We start from the raw sequence: 17,132 nt of genomic DNA, 5'->3' as shown, positions 1-17,132 counted from the left end.
AATACATAATAAATATGAATCTTCATAATAGTTCTTACATCTTATATTTATTTTCTCCATTTTAACGATAAGAAAACTGAGCTCTAGAGAGGTTAAGTGCCCAAGGTCACATACGCAGTAGGTGGTAGAGCTGGGATCAGAATCTAACCAGCCTAGGGGCCGGCCTGCTGGTGCAAGAGGTTAAGCGCGCGTGCTCCGCTGCGGCTGCCCAGGGTTCGCCAGTTCGGATCCCAGGCACGCACTGACACACTGCTTGGCAAGCCATGCTGTGCCGGTGTCCCATATAAAGTGGAGGAAGATGGGCATGGATGTTAGCCCAGGGCCAGTCTTCCTCAGCAAAAAGAAAAGAGGAGGATTGGCAGATGTTAGCACAGGGCTGACCTCCTCACAAAAAAAAAAAAAAAATCTAATCAGCCTAACTCCTGAGCCCCTGCTCCCAACCATCTCACCATTCAGTTGTACGGAGTTCACATATAATTCTTTATTCAGCCATTGCCTTATTGTTGGAAAATCAGATATCTAGGGGTTTTTTGCCACTACAGATAACACCACAATGAATTATTTGTATATACATCCTTATGTATCAGGGCTTTTATTTTTAAAGGAGAGAACCCAAAAAGTAAAATCACTAGGCCAAAAGGTTTCCACATTTTTAACTTTTTTTTTTTTTTGTGAGGAAGATCAGCCTGAGCTAACATCCATGCCAATCCTCCTCTTTTTGCTGAGGAAGACTGGCCCTGCGCTAACATCTATGCCTATCTTCCTCCACTTTACATGCGACGTCGCCACAGCATGGCCTGAAAAGTGGTGCCTTGGTCCATGCCCAGGATCCGAACCCGGGCCGCCAGCAGCAGAGCGCATTCACTTAACCGCTACACCACGGGGCCGGCCCCTCCACATTTTTAACTTTAATAGAAATTACTAATTTTAAAAAGTTTATTATAGCAGATCTCTCTTTCCTTTTACAGTACCTGGATTTTCTGTCTTGCTAAAAAAGGTCATCTCTACTCCAGTTATACAAATATTCTCCTAATTTCTTCATACAGATACATATTTTTAACTCATTTACAATTTACTTTTTGTGTATTTTATAAGGGGATCTAGCTGATTTTCTTATAGATGGATAGCAAATTACACTAGCAGCATTTATTAATTAAAACTCACCAAGATGAAAAGTCACCCTTGTCACATATTAAACTTCTTAATGTCATTCCCAAGCCCCCTTCTTGTACTCAAACCAAATTACTTTTGATTTCTATATGTCTTGGGCTCATGCTCTTTCATCCACTTAGAATAGGCCTTTCCCAGCTCTGTAAATCCAAATCCTACCAACTGTTAAGGTCGTGTACAAATGCCAGGACTATTTTATTGATTTCTACCCTTCCTTCCTCTCATACCTTGCTAGAGGTAATCACCCCCTCCTTTGCTTGTCTGCAGTACTTTATCTGTACAGTACCTAACAACATTTCTCGCTTTTAAAATAGTTACATACAAGTCCCATCTCCCTTTCTAGGTGGTAATGTTTTGGTGGACTTGATTTATAAGTCATTTTTATAGCACCCTTAGTATTTAGGATAGTGTCTCCAAACCATATTTGTTAGATGAATAACTGTACAACTTTCTTGATCTCTCCCCAGATTTGTAGTTCTGCAGCTAACTGAAAATTGCTACATTAAGACTAACTCCCTTGTATGCAGAAAAGGACAGCTTTGCCAAATAAAGGGGAATTTTTCTGGAATCCATGAACCAGAAAGTTAAAATAAACGAAATTTAACGTTGCATATTCTGTACCATATTCATATGAGAAAAAGTCAAGAGACTATTAAATAAAATAATATTGACTATTTTTTCAAAATAACAATTCCTAGGCTATGATGAGGTTAATACAGATTCAGGACAATCTTCTACATATTTACACCCAAAATCCTCTATGATGATAACCGATGTGCATAATAAAGACATCAGTGCAAGGTAAGATTAACTGCCTTATGAATCATCAAAGACATAAAGCAAACAGGACCACCTGCATTATAGGCAAAGTAGGTATTCGTTACACTGCAAAATTTTTGGAGTGCTAGAAAGGTCCCCTGCTTGCCTAAACATCTTCCCACTCAGTGAGCTAATGTCTAAAAATGTATTACTAATATTCATGCCTTTCATTTAAGAGTCTAAACCAGTGGTTCTCAACCATGGGCCATTCTGCCTTCCAAGGGACATTTGGCAATGTCTGCAGACATTTTTGGTTGTCACAACTAGGGGGGACGGGTTGCTACTAAGCACCCAGTGGACACAAGCTGGGGATAATACTAAACATCATACTATGCACAAGATAGACCCTCAAAACACAGGATCACCTGGCCCAAAATGTCAGTAGTGCGAAGGCTGAGAAACTCTGGTCTTCATTCTGCTAAAACACAAAACATATTGTTTTTAATTTAATGTACACCTTAGCAAGCCCTCCACTTCAATCCAATCCAATCAAGCCTTCTTTCCCTCTCCTCCTCCTCCAGGTGGCCAGATCCAATGATTACGTACTTATCCTCATCATATACAAACTCCTCAGCAACATCTATGTGACTCAGCTACTCCGTCCTCCTTGAAACACTTCTTTGTCCTGACTTCCTTGATATCCCAGTTTCTTCATTTTTTTGCTGCTTTACTGGGCACACCTTCCCAGTCCATTTTGTTAACTCTTCAGTGCTGTTCAGTATCTAACGCTGTAATGACCCTTTTCTTTGTTATCCTCATTTTTTCCCTAGATGCTCTCAGCCAGAACCACGGCTTCAACTACATCTATATGCTGATAACATCGAAATTTCTAACTCCAGCCCTGACCTCCCCCTTGAACTTCAGACTTATTTAACCAACTTGTTAGCTCCACTTGGATGTCTAATTGATATCTAAAACTTAACATGTCCAAAACAGAACCTTGATTCAGAAATTATTATTATTATAATCAAAACATATATCAGGTAAAAGGTTAATAACTGGGGAATTCGGGTTCGATTCTTGCAACTTTTATGTAAGTTTGAAATTATTTACAATAAAAAGTAAAACAAACAAACAAAAACATATGGTTCCCATCAGTCCACATTCTGTTCTTCCCTCTTTCAGTAACTTGCACCACCAAGTCCTCATAAAAAAAATATATAGGCATCATCATTAATTCATCTTTGTAAGAACATGCCACATTTAATCCACCAGCAAGTTCAAGATGCTCTACCTGAAACATGTATTCCAAATCAGGCCACTTTTCTCCATCTCCACTCCTACCAGCTTCCTATCTGGTTTCCCTGGTGCCACACTTGCCGGGGGGCAGTGTGTTTTAGTTTCCTGGGGCTGCCATAACAAATCACCACAAACTAGGCAGCTTCAAACAACGGAAATTTATTGTTTCACAGTTCTGGGGGTTAAAATTCTGAAATCAAAGTGTCAGCAGAACCATGCTTTCTCTGAAACCTCTAGTGGAGGATCCTTCCTTACCTCTTCCTAATTTCTGGTGGTTGCTGGCAATCTTTCGTGTTCCTTGGCTTATGGACACATCACTCCAATCTCTGCCTCCTTCTTCACATAGAATTCTCTGTACCTTTGTCTCTGTGTCCAAATTTCCCTCTTCTTATGAAGACACTAGTCACCGGATTAGGGACCTAATTCAATATGACCTCATCTTAACTTGATTACATCTGCAAAGACCCTATTTCCAAATAAGTTCACACTTACAGGTTTCAGGAATTAGGACTTTGGCATATCTTTTTGGGGAATACAATTCAGCCCATAAGATCCCCTATACATAATCAATTTTCCACACAGCAACCATAACAATCTTCATGAATGTACATCAGGCCATGTCACTCTCCTGCCTACAGGTCTGTGTCCAGCTGACCTCTTCCTGCCTCTCAAAACTTCATCTCCTACCACTCTCCTCTTATGCTCCACAGTGGCCTTCTTTCTGTCCCTCCAACACACCAAGCTCATCCCTGCCTCAGGGCCTCTGCCTAGAAATTTGTGTGTGGCTTCCTCCTCATCATTTCAAGTCACAGTTCAAGTGCCATTTCTCACAGACATCTACTCTGACCATCTACCTAAGCAGCACATCCCAGAGGTATTTTCTTTCGCAGAGCTCTAGTTTCTAAGCAGCATTTACCACTACCAGAAATTATCTTATTTGTTATTCATTTGTTAAGCATCCCCCCTTACTCGAACATAAGCTCTATTGAGGCAGATTCCGTCACTATAGCCCCACAGACTAAACCATGGCTGTACAAATATTTTTCATTTCTATTTAGTCAAATACGTCTTTTTTCCTTCATGACTTCAGGATTTCCTATCTTATTCACCAAGATTGTTCAATTATTCCCCTAATTTTTCTTCTAGTGTTTTCTTTTTTTGCTATTGTTCATTTAAATATTTAATCCATTTCGAATTAACCTTTGTATAGTACTTGAGAAACAGGGGTCACCTCAGATGATTCCAATACAAAAACTCTACAACCTAAAGAAATTCTGACCTATTGGATAAGGTTCAAACACTTCTGCAGTGCATATGCAACCTTCCCTGAAATGACCGCCTCTGTTCCTCAACTGCACCAAGCTCCTGCTGCTAATTCCATCCCACCCCGCCCTCTGACCACATCAAAAAGCTCTAACAACCACCTAAAAGGAGTATGCTTGAAATACACTTCCCTACCTGCCTGATAAACTCCTACAAATCCTTAAAACCCCATTTCTAACATCACTTCTCCTGGAAGCCTTTTTTGTCCAACCCCAGAATTCCTCACTTTTTTTTTTTTTTTTTTTTGGTGAGAAAGATTGGCCCTGAGCTAACATCTGTGCCAGTCTTCTTCTATTTTGTATGTCAGACAACGCCACAGCATGGCTTGACCAGCGGTGCATAGGTCCGCACCTGGAATCTGAACCCGGGAACTCTGGCCGCCAAAGCAGAGCAGGCGAACCCAATCACTATGCCACCGGGCCGGCCCCCTCACGTCCTTCTTTATATCTCCACTCTAACATCCACCTACTGTATAATCTATAGTACCCGCCTCATAACACGTACATATAAAGTACTTAGACTAGTCCCTAGCACAGAGTAAATGCTAAACATGAACTACTATTATTACCACAGTGATGCCGGCCCTGATATCTGTTCCCCTGCACTGAACCCAGCATATATGGGGTTAAAACCAAAAAGCACTCATTCCCCCTTCCCTGGTTGTCCAAGTTACATTCACATGGAGATATTGGTTGTTTTATCCTTTGTGTCCCTGAATTCCACAAGGCAAGTGGAGGTAATAAATTACTAAAAGCCCAGGTGGCTACAAACTGAAACTCTAGCTAATGACCAGTTCTTGAGGTTTGTCACAGGGAGACTGATATCTCGAAATTATCAAGAAGCCGAAGCTCTCCAACTCCTGGTTCCCGGCGCCGAATCCACCATTCATCACAGGGATAGACAAACAGAGGACCCCTGCAGCTTCCCTAACTCAGCTAAACGCAGACTGATAGACGGACACCGAACTGCAAAGCCACAGCTCCCCCTCCCCTACCTAAAACCTTGTCAACTCTGTAATCCTTAATTGGCGGTAGTTGCTGTCCACTCCCCAAGGCCAATTTCAGGTGATGCGAGAAGACTGATTGATGGAGCCCTAAATCTCCTGCTGTAGATAGAGATAACAGCTGGCCTGGCACCAGAGGGCTGGAACCCCCACAATATGGTTAGACACTACATTCTTTCCCACAGACTTTCCTTTAAAAACCCCAACTCCTAATGCCTCAGGAGGACTGTGGATTTGGGGGCATGAGCCCACCGCAGCCTCATTTTGCTGGCAAAATTAAACCATTTTTCTTTTCCTCGATCCCTGGTCATTGTGTTCACTGATTCGGCTAGGGTGACAAGGTCCTGGGTTTTTCCGGCTACGACAGTAGATCACAATTATTTGTTTGTGTAATCTTCCTTGCTAGACCATGAGAGACAAAGGATAGAGACCCATTTATTTGCCATTTTACCAATCCCAGTGGTCTGGCACATACTTAAGCATTAATAAGAAGTGCTACATAAATTAAAGAACAACACCTCAATTCTGGAACAAAGTAATATTTTTTGATACTGTGGATTCCTTATGTTTAAAAAAAAAAGGAAATTTTTAAGATGAAAAATACACTGCTCTTCCTGCTTTTTGATTTGGTTCAAATTCGGGGAGTGGGAGAGAAGACAGTCTTGAACAGATCTAGCAAGAAGGTCTAGCTTTTCCCACCTCCAGAAAGACGATGATAGGTGCTCTATGGCTAACACTGTATAACCCATTACACTGGAAATTAAAACAACGGTATTTTTTAAAAGAGGAGGAGACTCCAAAACTTTTTGTCTTATTTTGAATGCAGTCAGACGTATCTTAACCTCATGTGAGTTCATAATCTCATATTCACCTGGCCCTGAACCTCACATAAGGAAACTTATGAGCTTCCTTGATAAAATAACCCAACACTTCAACTCTGGGATGCAAGAGGAGCCCCACGTGGGGTAAAAATGTAGGGGCTGTGAAGTCCACCTGCCCTCCCCACGAGGAGAGACTCCGCCCACGCCAACCTCGGAGAATCACAGCATTCTTATACTGGGGGACGACAGGCTTCATCAGCTCGGGTGTCCCCTAACCCAAGGCTGCAAAGACAGAGCAAACCACCCTGGGTTAGTCAGTAGCTGCTAAGTACTGAGATGACCACAACCCACAGAAGAGGCGGAGAGATGCTTCAAGCGGGAAACACGAAGTGTACAGATGCTAGATGCAGAGAAAAGCAAAAAGAAAAGAAGCGAGAGGGAAGATCCGTCAGGAACACCGCCTCTTTCCTTCGGTAGGTACCCCGAATTTTTTCATCCCAAGAGCAGCACGCGCCCGGCTCACACTTTTCTTCCCGCTCCAGCGCGGGCCAAGCCGCCGCCCACCCGCTGGAGAGCCGCGCGGGTGGCTGCAGTGCAAGGCCGCCGCCTCCCGGACTCACCGGCGCTGTGTGACGCCACTTCTCCGCCGAAAAGGCTGGTGCGAGGCCGGGTCTTCCAGCGTCCGCTCCCGGGAGGCCACCGCGTTCGGTCCCCACCGCGAGACTGCGCTTGTGGGAGGCGAGAGCCGCCGCGCCTGTGTCCCGGCTTCCGTAGGCGGACGGCTCGGCGGCCCCGGATGTTGATATGCCACCTGCCCCGGAAACGGTGGCGGGAGGCCCGAGAGGGCGGAGGCGGCGTTGCCGGGCTCTCCGGAAGGAGACGTGGCGGCGGCGGTTGGGTCACGGGCTGCTTGGACGCTTGGTAGTCCCGCCGCCTCCTCCTCCTCCTCCCCCTCCTCTCCTGTGTGGGCAGAGGAGGTTGTGGCAGCGGCTGGAGAAGTCGGCGGCGGAGGATGGAGGAAGGAGGCGGCGGCGCACGGAGTCTGGTCCCTGGCGGGCCGGTGTTATTGGTCCTCTGTGGCCTCCTAGAGGCGTCCGGCGGCGGCCGAGCGCTCCCCCAGCTCAGCGATGACATCCCTTTCCGTGTCAACTGGCCCGGCACCGAGTTCTCTCTGGTCAGTGCCCTCGCGAAACTCGTAGCCATCTCTCTTCCTCCTGGCACTAAGGGTTGGGTTCCTGCCCTCGGTAGTCTACGCTTTTTTCCCTCTAGAACCTCCTCTGCAGGCGCATGCCTCCTTCCCCAATCCAAAGTTTCATTTACCCCGCGTTCATTTCATTCATACAGCGAGTGTTTATCGAACACATGTGGATGTGCCCCCCATGCTAAGCATTGGGGATCCAGCGGTCACCTGCTCTCTTCTTTTTAAATGTCTCACTAGACCTTGCTTACCCACACTCCTACCCTGTGGAAGCTTTCCCCGTCAGGCGCACACATTTATCTTCACTTTGGAGAGTCAACTGCAGCTTCTCCTTCACCGGCAGCCTTCTCTCCTTCAGTATTACACATCATCCTACGCACACAACCAGTCGTACTGCAGAAACGAGTCCCCTCCGTCATACTCGCTTTTCTCTCTTGCATACACACACACACATATACACATATACGCACAGCTGTTTTCCCTTCGAAGTTGTTTCTGAGAGGGCTCTTTGGCCTGTGAGGTGTTAACGGCGCTCTATGGAGAATATCCTTTACAGTTTTGATGTATTACGACTGTTAAGACCCCAGAATATGAGATTTTATGGTTAGTTTTCCTAAAGTGAAGGACATATTTATGACCTCACAGTAGTGAAAATTTGCAGTCTTTCTGTGTTTGGGGAGGAGACTGCTGAAAAGTCTTCCTATCCACGGGTAGCTACTGCATACCAATAAAAATTGTGCTCTTATGATACTTACCATATATAGTAATTAATTCCTTTATTTCAAATCGAAGTCCTGGAAAATGCACAAGTTTAAGAAAACTGCTTATTCCAATTACTTACAGTCATTCCACTTGTGAGACTATTTTAGTGTAATAAGTGATACTGTGATGTCATAACAGGATTTACCAGGATAACAGGTGTCATCATTACCACAAGAGCTTTCTATTTGCAGATGCTAATTTTTGCTAATATTTCACACCTGGTTTGTTTCTCCACCCGTTTTCAGTTGTACCGTTCTGGTAGTTCTGTGGTTCTTGAATTTATCTAAGAAAATATTTCTCTGGGAAGCCAGGTTTATCTTTGTGTTAATGCCATGAAACACTGATGTATTAAAACACTTATATAAAAGTTTGTTATAAGTCAGATATAACTTTAGCAGGCTTGGGATGAGAATACTTCAGTCCAACCTTTGATATTGTTTCCAGAGAGTACATTTGGCGTGAATATGAAAGGTAAAGAATGTGGTCATTAAAATTTTTTACTCTTGCACCTGTGTTTTTTTTTTTTTAAATTAAAAAACATGCTGATATGCTGCCCTGAAAACTTATTGACCTATAAGTGGATGACTAAAACTAGCCTCTTTAGAGGTTACTACCAAATTATCATTCAGTTTTCTTTCTGGCACTGATGTTTGCTGCCTAAAACGAGATTATGGATAAAGATCTGTTTTAGTGTATGCTATACCAACCTTTCATATATCAATTTTATTTTGAAGTTTCGTTTTTAATTACTTTTCTTTGGCAATGCAACATACTCTAAGATGAGCACGTTTGAAAATTTGGGGAGAAAATTTTTTTCTTTTTTTTAAATTTGAGTTATTTTGAGAAAAATCTAGAGACGGTTTTCTATGAGTTGGCAAAAGGTCTGTGGCCCTCATGCAAAAATAGGCCCCGAGAGTCATTATTATTGGTCTTTTGATTTTTTTCGTAAATACTTTTATAATCTTAAGGCTTCCTTTGCCTACTTTATATAATTGTAACTACAGCCCTCCTCACCTGGCCCTGTCATTTTATTTTTTATTGGCCAGTTAGTTGGACATTTGTATGTCACTAAGCAGCTATATGAACTAGGATAAGGGCCCTTATCTCTCTACCATCTGAAATTGGAAGAAACTAGATTAGAAGATTTCTATGGTTTTTTTAGCTTTAAAATTTTTCTGTGCTTTGATTCATCTTCCCATTCAGATGTATCAAAACAATACATAATCTTTACAATCTTGCTTTCAAATTTACTTAGAAAAAGTATTAAGCACCAAAAATGTGTACATTTTTTAATGTTTACATTAATTAATGATTATTCTTTGTTCACTGGTTTTTAGCATTCAGTTTGTTTTTGTGTATATATTTTGTTTCTAAAATATCATCTCTGTGTCATTAAAGTGTTCAATTATTCATTGCTTCACAGAATTCATGGATTTCACCAAAGTAAAACCACAAAATAAGTCTAATTTTCTCTCTACTTCTGTTATTAATATAGAAATGTATTCCCACTCAAAAACTTTCCCCAAAACACTACCCTTGGGAAGAATGATGACCAACTTCCTGGTTCTAAGCATGTTATATACGTTGACACGTTGTGCCACTGAGTTTATTTTATAGCCTCTCCCAGGATAGTTTTTTCTCTTGTCTTCTATCTTAGTTGCTCCAGACTCATGTCAAACATTAGGAATTTCTTCCCTGCTAAGATATTTTTAAAGTTCCTAAAACTTAAAGTACCATACTCCGTTTGATTAGTTTCATTATATTAAAATCTGATTTTTATCAAATCACTAATATTACCTCTTATACTGAAAATACTTTAAGGTATTAAGTTATATAAAACAGGTTTTTACACTATCTGTAATTCTGTACATTTAGAATTTTTTATATTTCATTTTCTTAACCTGTTTTTCAAAATCAGAAGGAAGCATTTTAGCAGTAGATAAAAAAAAATTTAATTTAGAAAATCACAAAAGGTTAACTTTTTCCCAGTAATTTCTATTACAAAAAAGTAGGGTAAAGTTTGTTTATAATTTTTACTTTGTGATCCCAATAAGTTACTCACTATTTCAACAAAGACTTTTCAGATGGAAGAATTGCTACTTGTTCTATTTTATTAAGAAGAAAAAGCAACCCTTCCTAAACTAATGAAAGACTTAGTCTTCAAATCTTCAAATAAGTGATGGTTTCTATATCTTGTTACCCCTGACCTAGACCTTAAAAACAATAGGCAGAAGAATGAATTTCTTTTTCTTATAGACATAAAACCCAAGAGTAGTTTTTATTACGAAGAAAGAATTGTCTTCCTTTCTTTGCTGTGGTTCCAAACAAGCAGTTCCTTTTTCCATTGTTAGCATTGTGGTGAACATTTTAGTAAGTCAGTCAGCATTACTGTAGAATTCAACTCTGAACATTATAGTTGCTGGTTCTTCACAAATAGAGGTGAATACATTTACATCATATGCCTGTGTCTGCCTTCGCTACAGTATAGGAATGATCTGACAAGACTTCAGGCCATCCCTTGCTAAGTGAATGTGAGTCATGCTTTGCACAACTCACTATCATATATACTGAATATATCTGAAAAACATTGAAATGCATTATAAATGTTACATCATAACAATTTGTTGGCACAACTGAATAAATGTTTCTAAGGATCCCTTGATCATAAATTTGGCTTTGCAATTCGCACTTTCAAATCTCTTTGATTCCCCTCTTCACTTATGATGGTCTTTTAAATGAGGATCCTTGGCCATAATCCAGGAGTCCATATAGTAATCTAAAAAAATGTCAACAAAAGCTGATTCAAATAGGGTTATGAGTTGCTTAACTACAGGGATAGTTTCTGAGAAAGGTTTTCGCCGTTTGGTGATTTTGTGTTGTGTGAACACCATAGAATGTACTTACCAAACCTAGAGGGCATAGCCTACTACACACCTAGGCTATATAGTACTAATCTTATGGGACTGCCATCGTATATGCTATCCATCATTGAAATGTCATTATGCAGCACATGACTGTATGTTAAAACATTCAGGGGGCCAGCCTGGCGGCGCAGCGGTTAAGTGTGCGCACTGTGCTGCTGCGGCCCGGATTTTGCAGGTTCCAATCCCAGGCGTGCACCGATGCACTGCTTGTCAGGCCATAGTGTGGTGGCGTCCCATATCAAGTGGAGGAAGATGGGCACGGATGTTAGCCCACTTCTGTAAGATGGGTAGAATGCTTATTTTAAGGATCAATGAGTTAATAAATGTAAAGCACTTAAAACGGTACTGTCATAAAGCTAATATACCTAGTACTTGCTGCTATTTTTCATTTTGTTTTGTTTTATTGTCTTGGAAAAACATTGCCCTAATTTGCATTTGTGTTTAAGATGACATTGGTGTCAAGTAGTACTGGTTTTATTAGGGTTAAGAGTTGTTGTTGTTAGGGCCGGCCCCGTGGCTTAGCGGTTAAGTGCTCACGCTCCGCTGCTGGCGGCCCGGGGTTCGATCCCGGGCACGCACCGACACACCGCTCCCCTGGCCATGCTGAGGCCGCGTCCCACATACAGCAACTAGAAGGATGTGCAGCTATGACCTACAACTATCTGCTGGGGCTTTGGGGGAAAAAATAAATAAATAAAATTAAAAAAAAAAAAAGAGTTGTTATTGTTAAATTGAGAAAAGAACAGAAGTACTTAATAAGAGTGGTTCTTTCTTTGTCAGGGATAGCCAATTAGTATAGTGGTTTCACAGTACTGTAAGAAGAAAAAAATTAAGAGAGTTGCGTTATCATAGAACACATATCATAGACTGTGAAAACCTCTGCCTTTGTAGTTAGTGACACATTTGCTATCACAAAGCAGAGATTTCTTTTTGGTTAAATAATACTGGTTATATTAATTGAAATGTTCATTTGAATTACATTGGTTCGTATTTGATCTGTGAATTTGTTTGGTTTTATAGTGTAGAAAGCTTTAAGAGCAGTTTTGTTGATATATACTGGGGTGTCAGCAAACTACACCTCAGGGCTGGCCCGCCACCTGTTTTTGTCAATAAAGTTTTTTCAGAACACAGCATTCTATTCATTTTCATATTGCCTATGCACGTTCTTAGTACAGTGGCAGAGTTGAGTAGTTGCAACAGAAACCATATGGCCCACAAAACCTGAAATATTTACTATCTGGCCCTTTACAGAAAAAGTTTGCTGACTCATGATATATACTAAAAAAAAGTTAAGTCAGCACAAGGATCCGTAGTAATTTTTGTTTTAAAAGTAATTGATCCGTACATTATCCAAATATGAAAAATACTGCACTATATCATGTTTGAGTGTCCCATCCAACAGAATTGAAAGTACATTTGGAAGGTGCTGTAGATTCTCACACATCGGTGGTCATTGTTAATAGGAGTAATAAGTATTCAATGATGATGTATCCATGAATGTTCATTGCCTCTTAATGCTTTTTAATCCATATTTTAACTTCTGTCTCTTGCGTTACTACTTTTTTCTTTATACTCCAAACTTTGTTCATTTTTTTCTGTTATATTTTAACACCAGGATAAAGTTTGTCGTCTTCATGTTGTCATTAAAAAATATGTAGAATCTTTTCCCTACTTTTGGAAATATGTTTTAAAAATCCTCTGTTGAAATGATGAATTAGTTCAACCTAGGACTGGTAAGTTATTCGGTATAATACAATTTAACCAAAGAAAGTAATGTATGTTTTTTGTTCTATTTCTAGCCTACAACTGGAGTTTTGTATAAAGAAGATAATTATGTCATCATGACAACTACACATAAAGAAAAATATAAATGCATTCTTCCCCTTGTGACAAGTGGGGATGAGGTAAGTTTTTATAAATATATTGATAATCCCTCTCACCAAAGATATTTATTTAAAACATTGCAACCACATACTTTAAAATAAAATTGAATGACAGGTTTCTCAATAACCCCGTTTTACCATAAATCAGTAATCACTTTTATTATTCTTGAATTCTTTGATTCTGCAGTTCAACTTAGAAAAAGTAACAACCAATTACTAATGTTTTGAATGAAAATCTAACTCCATGCTTGCTTTCTTTTATAGAAATGCAGGTTTTGCACAAGATATAATTTTTAAATGGATAGGCGTGACATTTTTTATATAGAATTGCTGATAAATAAACCTAGAGTACCTTATGCTTTCTCACTGCCTTAACTCATGCCCGTTTCTGCCTCCTAAAATGCCCTAACTGCCTCTTATCCATCCAGAAGGCAATGACTTTCATGATGAAACAGGAGAGGCAGCATGGTAAAATGGAAAGGACACCAGCCTAGGAGCCAGGAGGCTGAGGCATAGGCTACAGTTAGCTGTGGAACCTTGAACAAATTTGAAACTCAATCTCTCCACTCAATAAATTTATTGAGCCAATTACATAATATTTTCATGATCTGTAAAATGGAAATATTAAACTCAATGAGTACATTCTTAGGTTTTGTTCAGATTTGAAATCTGTTTCATTTTGTTTACAACCTCCTTAAGACACAAATATACACGCACGTGAGGATCACACACATATATGTGGCATTCAAGTCTGAAATGTAGAAATATATAGAAAACTGAGAAGTACCTTAAAACTTTCCAATCTGTTTTACAAGATCCAACTACTTGGAGGCTTTCATAGCTAGACTTTGTTAGGATGCAAGCATTGACAAATTCTGCAATAGGTTCATAAGAATTGTTCAGGAAACTGATACTCAGAAACCTTTTTTTAAGAGAAGAAAGAATGGAAGATTATTTTATGGCTCTGTATTTTACACTTCAATTCTTTTGAAAGAAGTGGCATACCATAGGATCTTATTAACGTTTTTGACCTTCTTTCTCTTTTATTTCCAAGCATTTGTGATTTGACCAATGTGTTAATGCCCAAACAGCAGAGTTGGATAAAGTTCTAGAATAACTGGAAGTATTAAACTCGAGTTCTTTCTTAGGAAGAAGAAAAGGATTATAAAGGCCCTAACCCAAGAGAGCTGCTGGAGCCACTGTTTAAACAAAGCAGTTGTTCTTACAGAGTACGTATTCTATGTTCACTCAATACCTAGAAAATGAATTTCCAGCAGCCAATAGACCCTTGAAATAATTCTCATTTCTTTTTACTTTATTGTGTTGTGTTAAATTTTAAGTTAGTTGTAAATCTAAGATAATGCTTAATAGTGTTTTGTTCCTTTAAATTCCTGTTTAGTACCTACAGCAGACACCCAGTAATACCAGTATTAATTACTATTACTTACAAAACTGGTTTGACTGTTTTTCAGATCAAAAGAAAGTTTCCTTATGTATAATTTTAATTAAAAAATGCTAATTGTGGGCCAGCCCCGCGGCTTAGCGGTTAAGTGCTCGCGCTCCACTACTGGCGGCCCAGGTTCGGATCCCGGGCACGCACTGACGCACCGCTTCTCTGGCCATGCTGAGGCCACGTCCCACATACAGCAACTAGAAGGATGTGCAACTATGACATACAACTATCTACTGGGGCTTGGGGGAGCAAAAAAAAAAAAAAGGAGGATTGGCAATAGATGTTAGCTCAGAGCCGGTCTTCCTCAGCAAAAAGAGGAGGATTAGCATGGATGTTAGCTCAGGGCTGATCTTCTTCACACACAAAAAAAAATTAATTAATTAATTTTTTTTAAAAAAAAAGCTAATTGTTAGGGGCTGGCCCCGTGGCGTAGTGGTTAAAATTCCATGTGCTCCGCTTTGGCAGCCCAGGTTCACGGGTTCAGATCTCAGGTGCGGACCTACTCCACTCGTCAGCCATGCTGTGGAGGCGTCTCACATACAGATTGGAGGAGGATTGGCAGCAGATGTTAGCTCAGGGTGTCTTCCTCACCCCAAAAAAAAAAAAAATGCATGCCGGCCCCGTGGCTTAGCCGTTAAGTGCACGCGCTCCACTGCTGGTGTCCCGGGTTCGGATCCCAGGCGCGCGGCGACGCGCCGCTTCTAAGGCCATGCTGAGGCCGCGTCCCACGTACAGCAACTAGAAGGATTTGCATCTATGACATACAGCTATCTACTGGGGCTTTGGGGGAAAGAAATAAATAAATAAAACATTTTTTTAAAAAAATGCTAATTGTTATTTTTTAGGCTATGTAGGAAATGATCCCTAAGCCAGGTCATTGTTACAGACCCTAGGAGTATTCTAGACCTGTTTCCTTCACAGAATTTCACATATAGCTAATTAGTAAAAACAATGAATATGCTTCAGAAATTTCACTTTTTTGTGAGGCATAATAATAAATATAATTTAATGAAAGCTTACTGTAAATCTTGGGGAAAATCTATTCAACTAAATATCAGAAAGTAATTCGAGTTACATGTCTTTTGTATATTTAAATACATCCATCTTTCTTAGATTGAGTCTTATTGGACTTATGAAGTATGTCATGGAAAACACATTCGGCAGTACCATGAAGAGAAAGAAAGTGGTCAGGTATGTTTTTCTTCTAAATTTGAAGTATGGGACGTTATAAAATGAGAACTTTAGTAATGAGATTGATGGTTTTAAAGTTGTATTGTTGAAAAATGTGTTTGCAAAATACTTACTATATTTTTATCTTATTTTTAAATATAGAAAGTAAATATTCACGAATACTACCTTGGGAATATGTTGGCTAAGAACCTTCTATCTGAAAAAGGTTTGTTTCTACAAAATGGTTTGATAGTAATGCTGGAATTTGGTTTGAAATGTATGTTCAAATTGGAATTTAAAAGATTTTCCTGGAGACTGTATTTTAAAACACTGAAATAAATTTCTGAACAATCCCTTAGAAAACTTTTTCAAAGAGTTTTTTTTTTCTTGTGAGGAAGATCAGCCCTGAGCTAACATCTGATGCCAATCCTCCTCTTTTTTTTTTTTTTTTTTTTGCTGAGGAAGATTGGCCCGGAGCTAACATCTGTGCCCATCTTCCTCTACTTTATATGGGACACTGCCACAGCATGGCTCAATGAGCGGTGCGTCAGTGCTCACCGGGATCCAAACCTGTGAGCCCCAGGCCACTGAAGCGGAGCTCGAGCACTTAACCACTATGCCACCCGGCTGGCCCCTTTCAAAGAGATCTTTTTGTTATTTTTTGCTTTAACAAACATGCTCTTTTTCCTACCTATTAATAAATTCTTTTAAATCGGGTAAGATATACATGTTAGTGTTATGTTTATATAGTATTAGTCTTTTGCTTGGTTTAAGCAAAGTTTTTATATATGGAAATAGACATGTATATGTATCTCTCAAATTGTGAAATATTTTTATTAATCTGATATCAAATTGGTCAACTAATTTAATATTAAACTTTTCACTGAGATAAAAATACTTCCAAAGAAAACTGTTGTGGACAGTATTATGCCTCAAGTAGAGTATTTCCTAGGTAAGGGTATAAAGATTAAATATGACTGTTTTTTCAAACAAAACCATTTCAAGGAAACTAGGTAAAAGTAGTAAGATAAAAATTACATGTATGTTTGAGTCTTCTTTAGGAAGAAGTTTAAGGTTACAAAGTTGGTTGAAAACTTAGTCATTTGTGTCTTACATATAAGTCACTGGTCATTCTTTACACTTACCTTGCTCTTATATTATTCCACAGAACAAGAAGCAGAAGAAAAAGAAAAATCAAAAGAGGCAAGTGACAAATGTTGAATTTTCCACTCCTAACATCTATTGTTAGTGAGACATGTATTTATACAACTTAATTGACAGAATATAGCCATGTGTTACTTTAACTATCAAATACCTCAAAGGATTGAGTCAAAGAAAATTTGCAGTATGTTAGGTTTTTCTGAGAA

General features: G+C 39.7%; 2 protein-coding genes across 2 annotated transcripts in view; one reads left to right on the top strand and one right to left on the bottom strand.

The window, feature by feature from the left end:
• ASB3 (ankyrin repeat and SOCS box containing 3) overlaps window positions 1-7,153 on the bottom strand; it is a 107,718-nt gene extending 100,565 nt beyond the window's left edge. Inside the window, exon 1 of the mRNA XM_004436650.3 lies at window positions 6,996-7,153. The gene's annotated coding sequence lies outside the window, so the exon portion shown is untranslated. The remainder of the gene's footprint in view (window positions 1-6,995) is intronic.
• Window positions 7,154-7,224: 71 nt separating this feature from the next.
• Window positions 7,225-17,132, top strand: part of ERLEC1 (endoplasmic reticulum lectin 1) — a 29,304-nt gene continuing 19,396 nt past the window's right edge. The window contains exons 1-6 of the mRNA XM_004436645.3: window positions 7,225-7,549; window positions 13,059-13,163; window positions 14,291-14,371; window positions 15,709-15,786; window positions 15,928-15,991; window positions 16,934-16,968. Coding sequence (XP_004436702.1) covers window positions 7,388-7,549; window positions 13,059-13,163; window positions 14,291-14,371; window positions 15,709-15,786; window positions 15,928-15,991; window positions 16,934-16,968 — 525 coding nt within the window. The 5' untranslated portion in view covers window positions 7,225-7,387. The remainder of the gene's footprint in view (window positions 7,550-13,058; window positions 13,164-14,290; window positions 14,372-15,708; window positions 15,787-15,927; window positions 15,992-16,933; window positions 16,969-17,132) is intronic.

Source organism: Ceratotherium simum, chromosome 11 (assembly GCF_057802395.1).
Source record: "Ceratotherium simum simum isolate JZ-2026a chromosome 11, ASM5780239v1, whole genome shotgun sequence".
Taxonomy (NCBI): Eukaryota; Metazoa; Chordata; class Mammalia; order Perissodactyla; family Rhinocerotidae; genus Ceratotherium; species Ceratotherium simum.
This window is presented reverse-complemented; position numbering and strand designations above follow the sequence as displayed.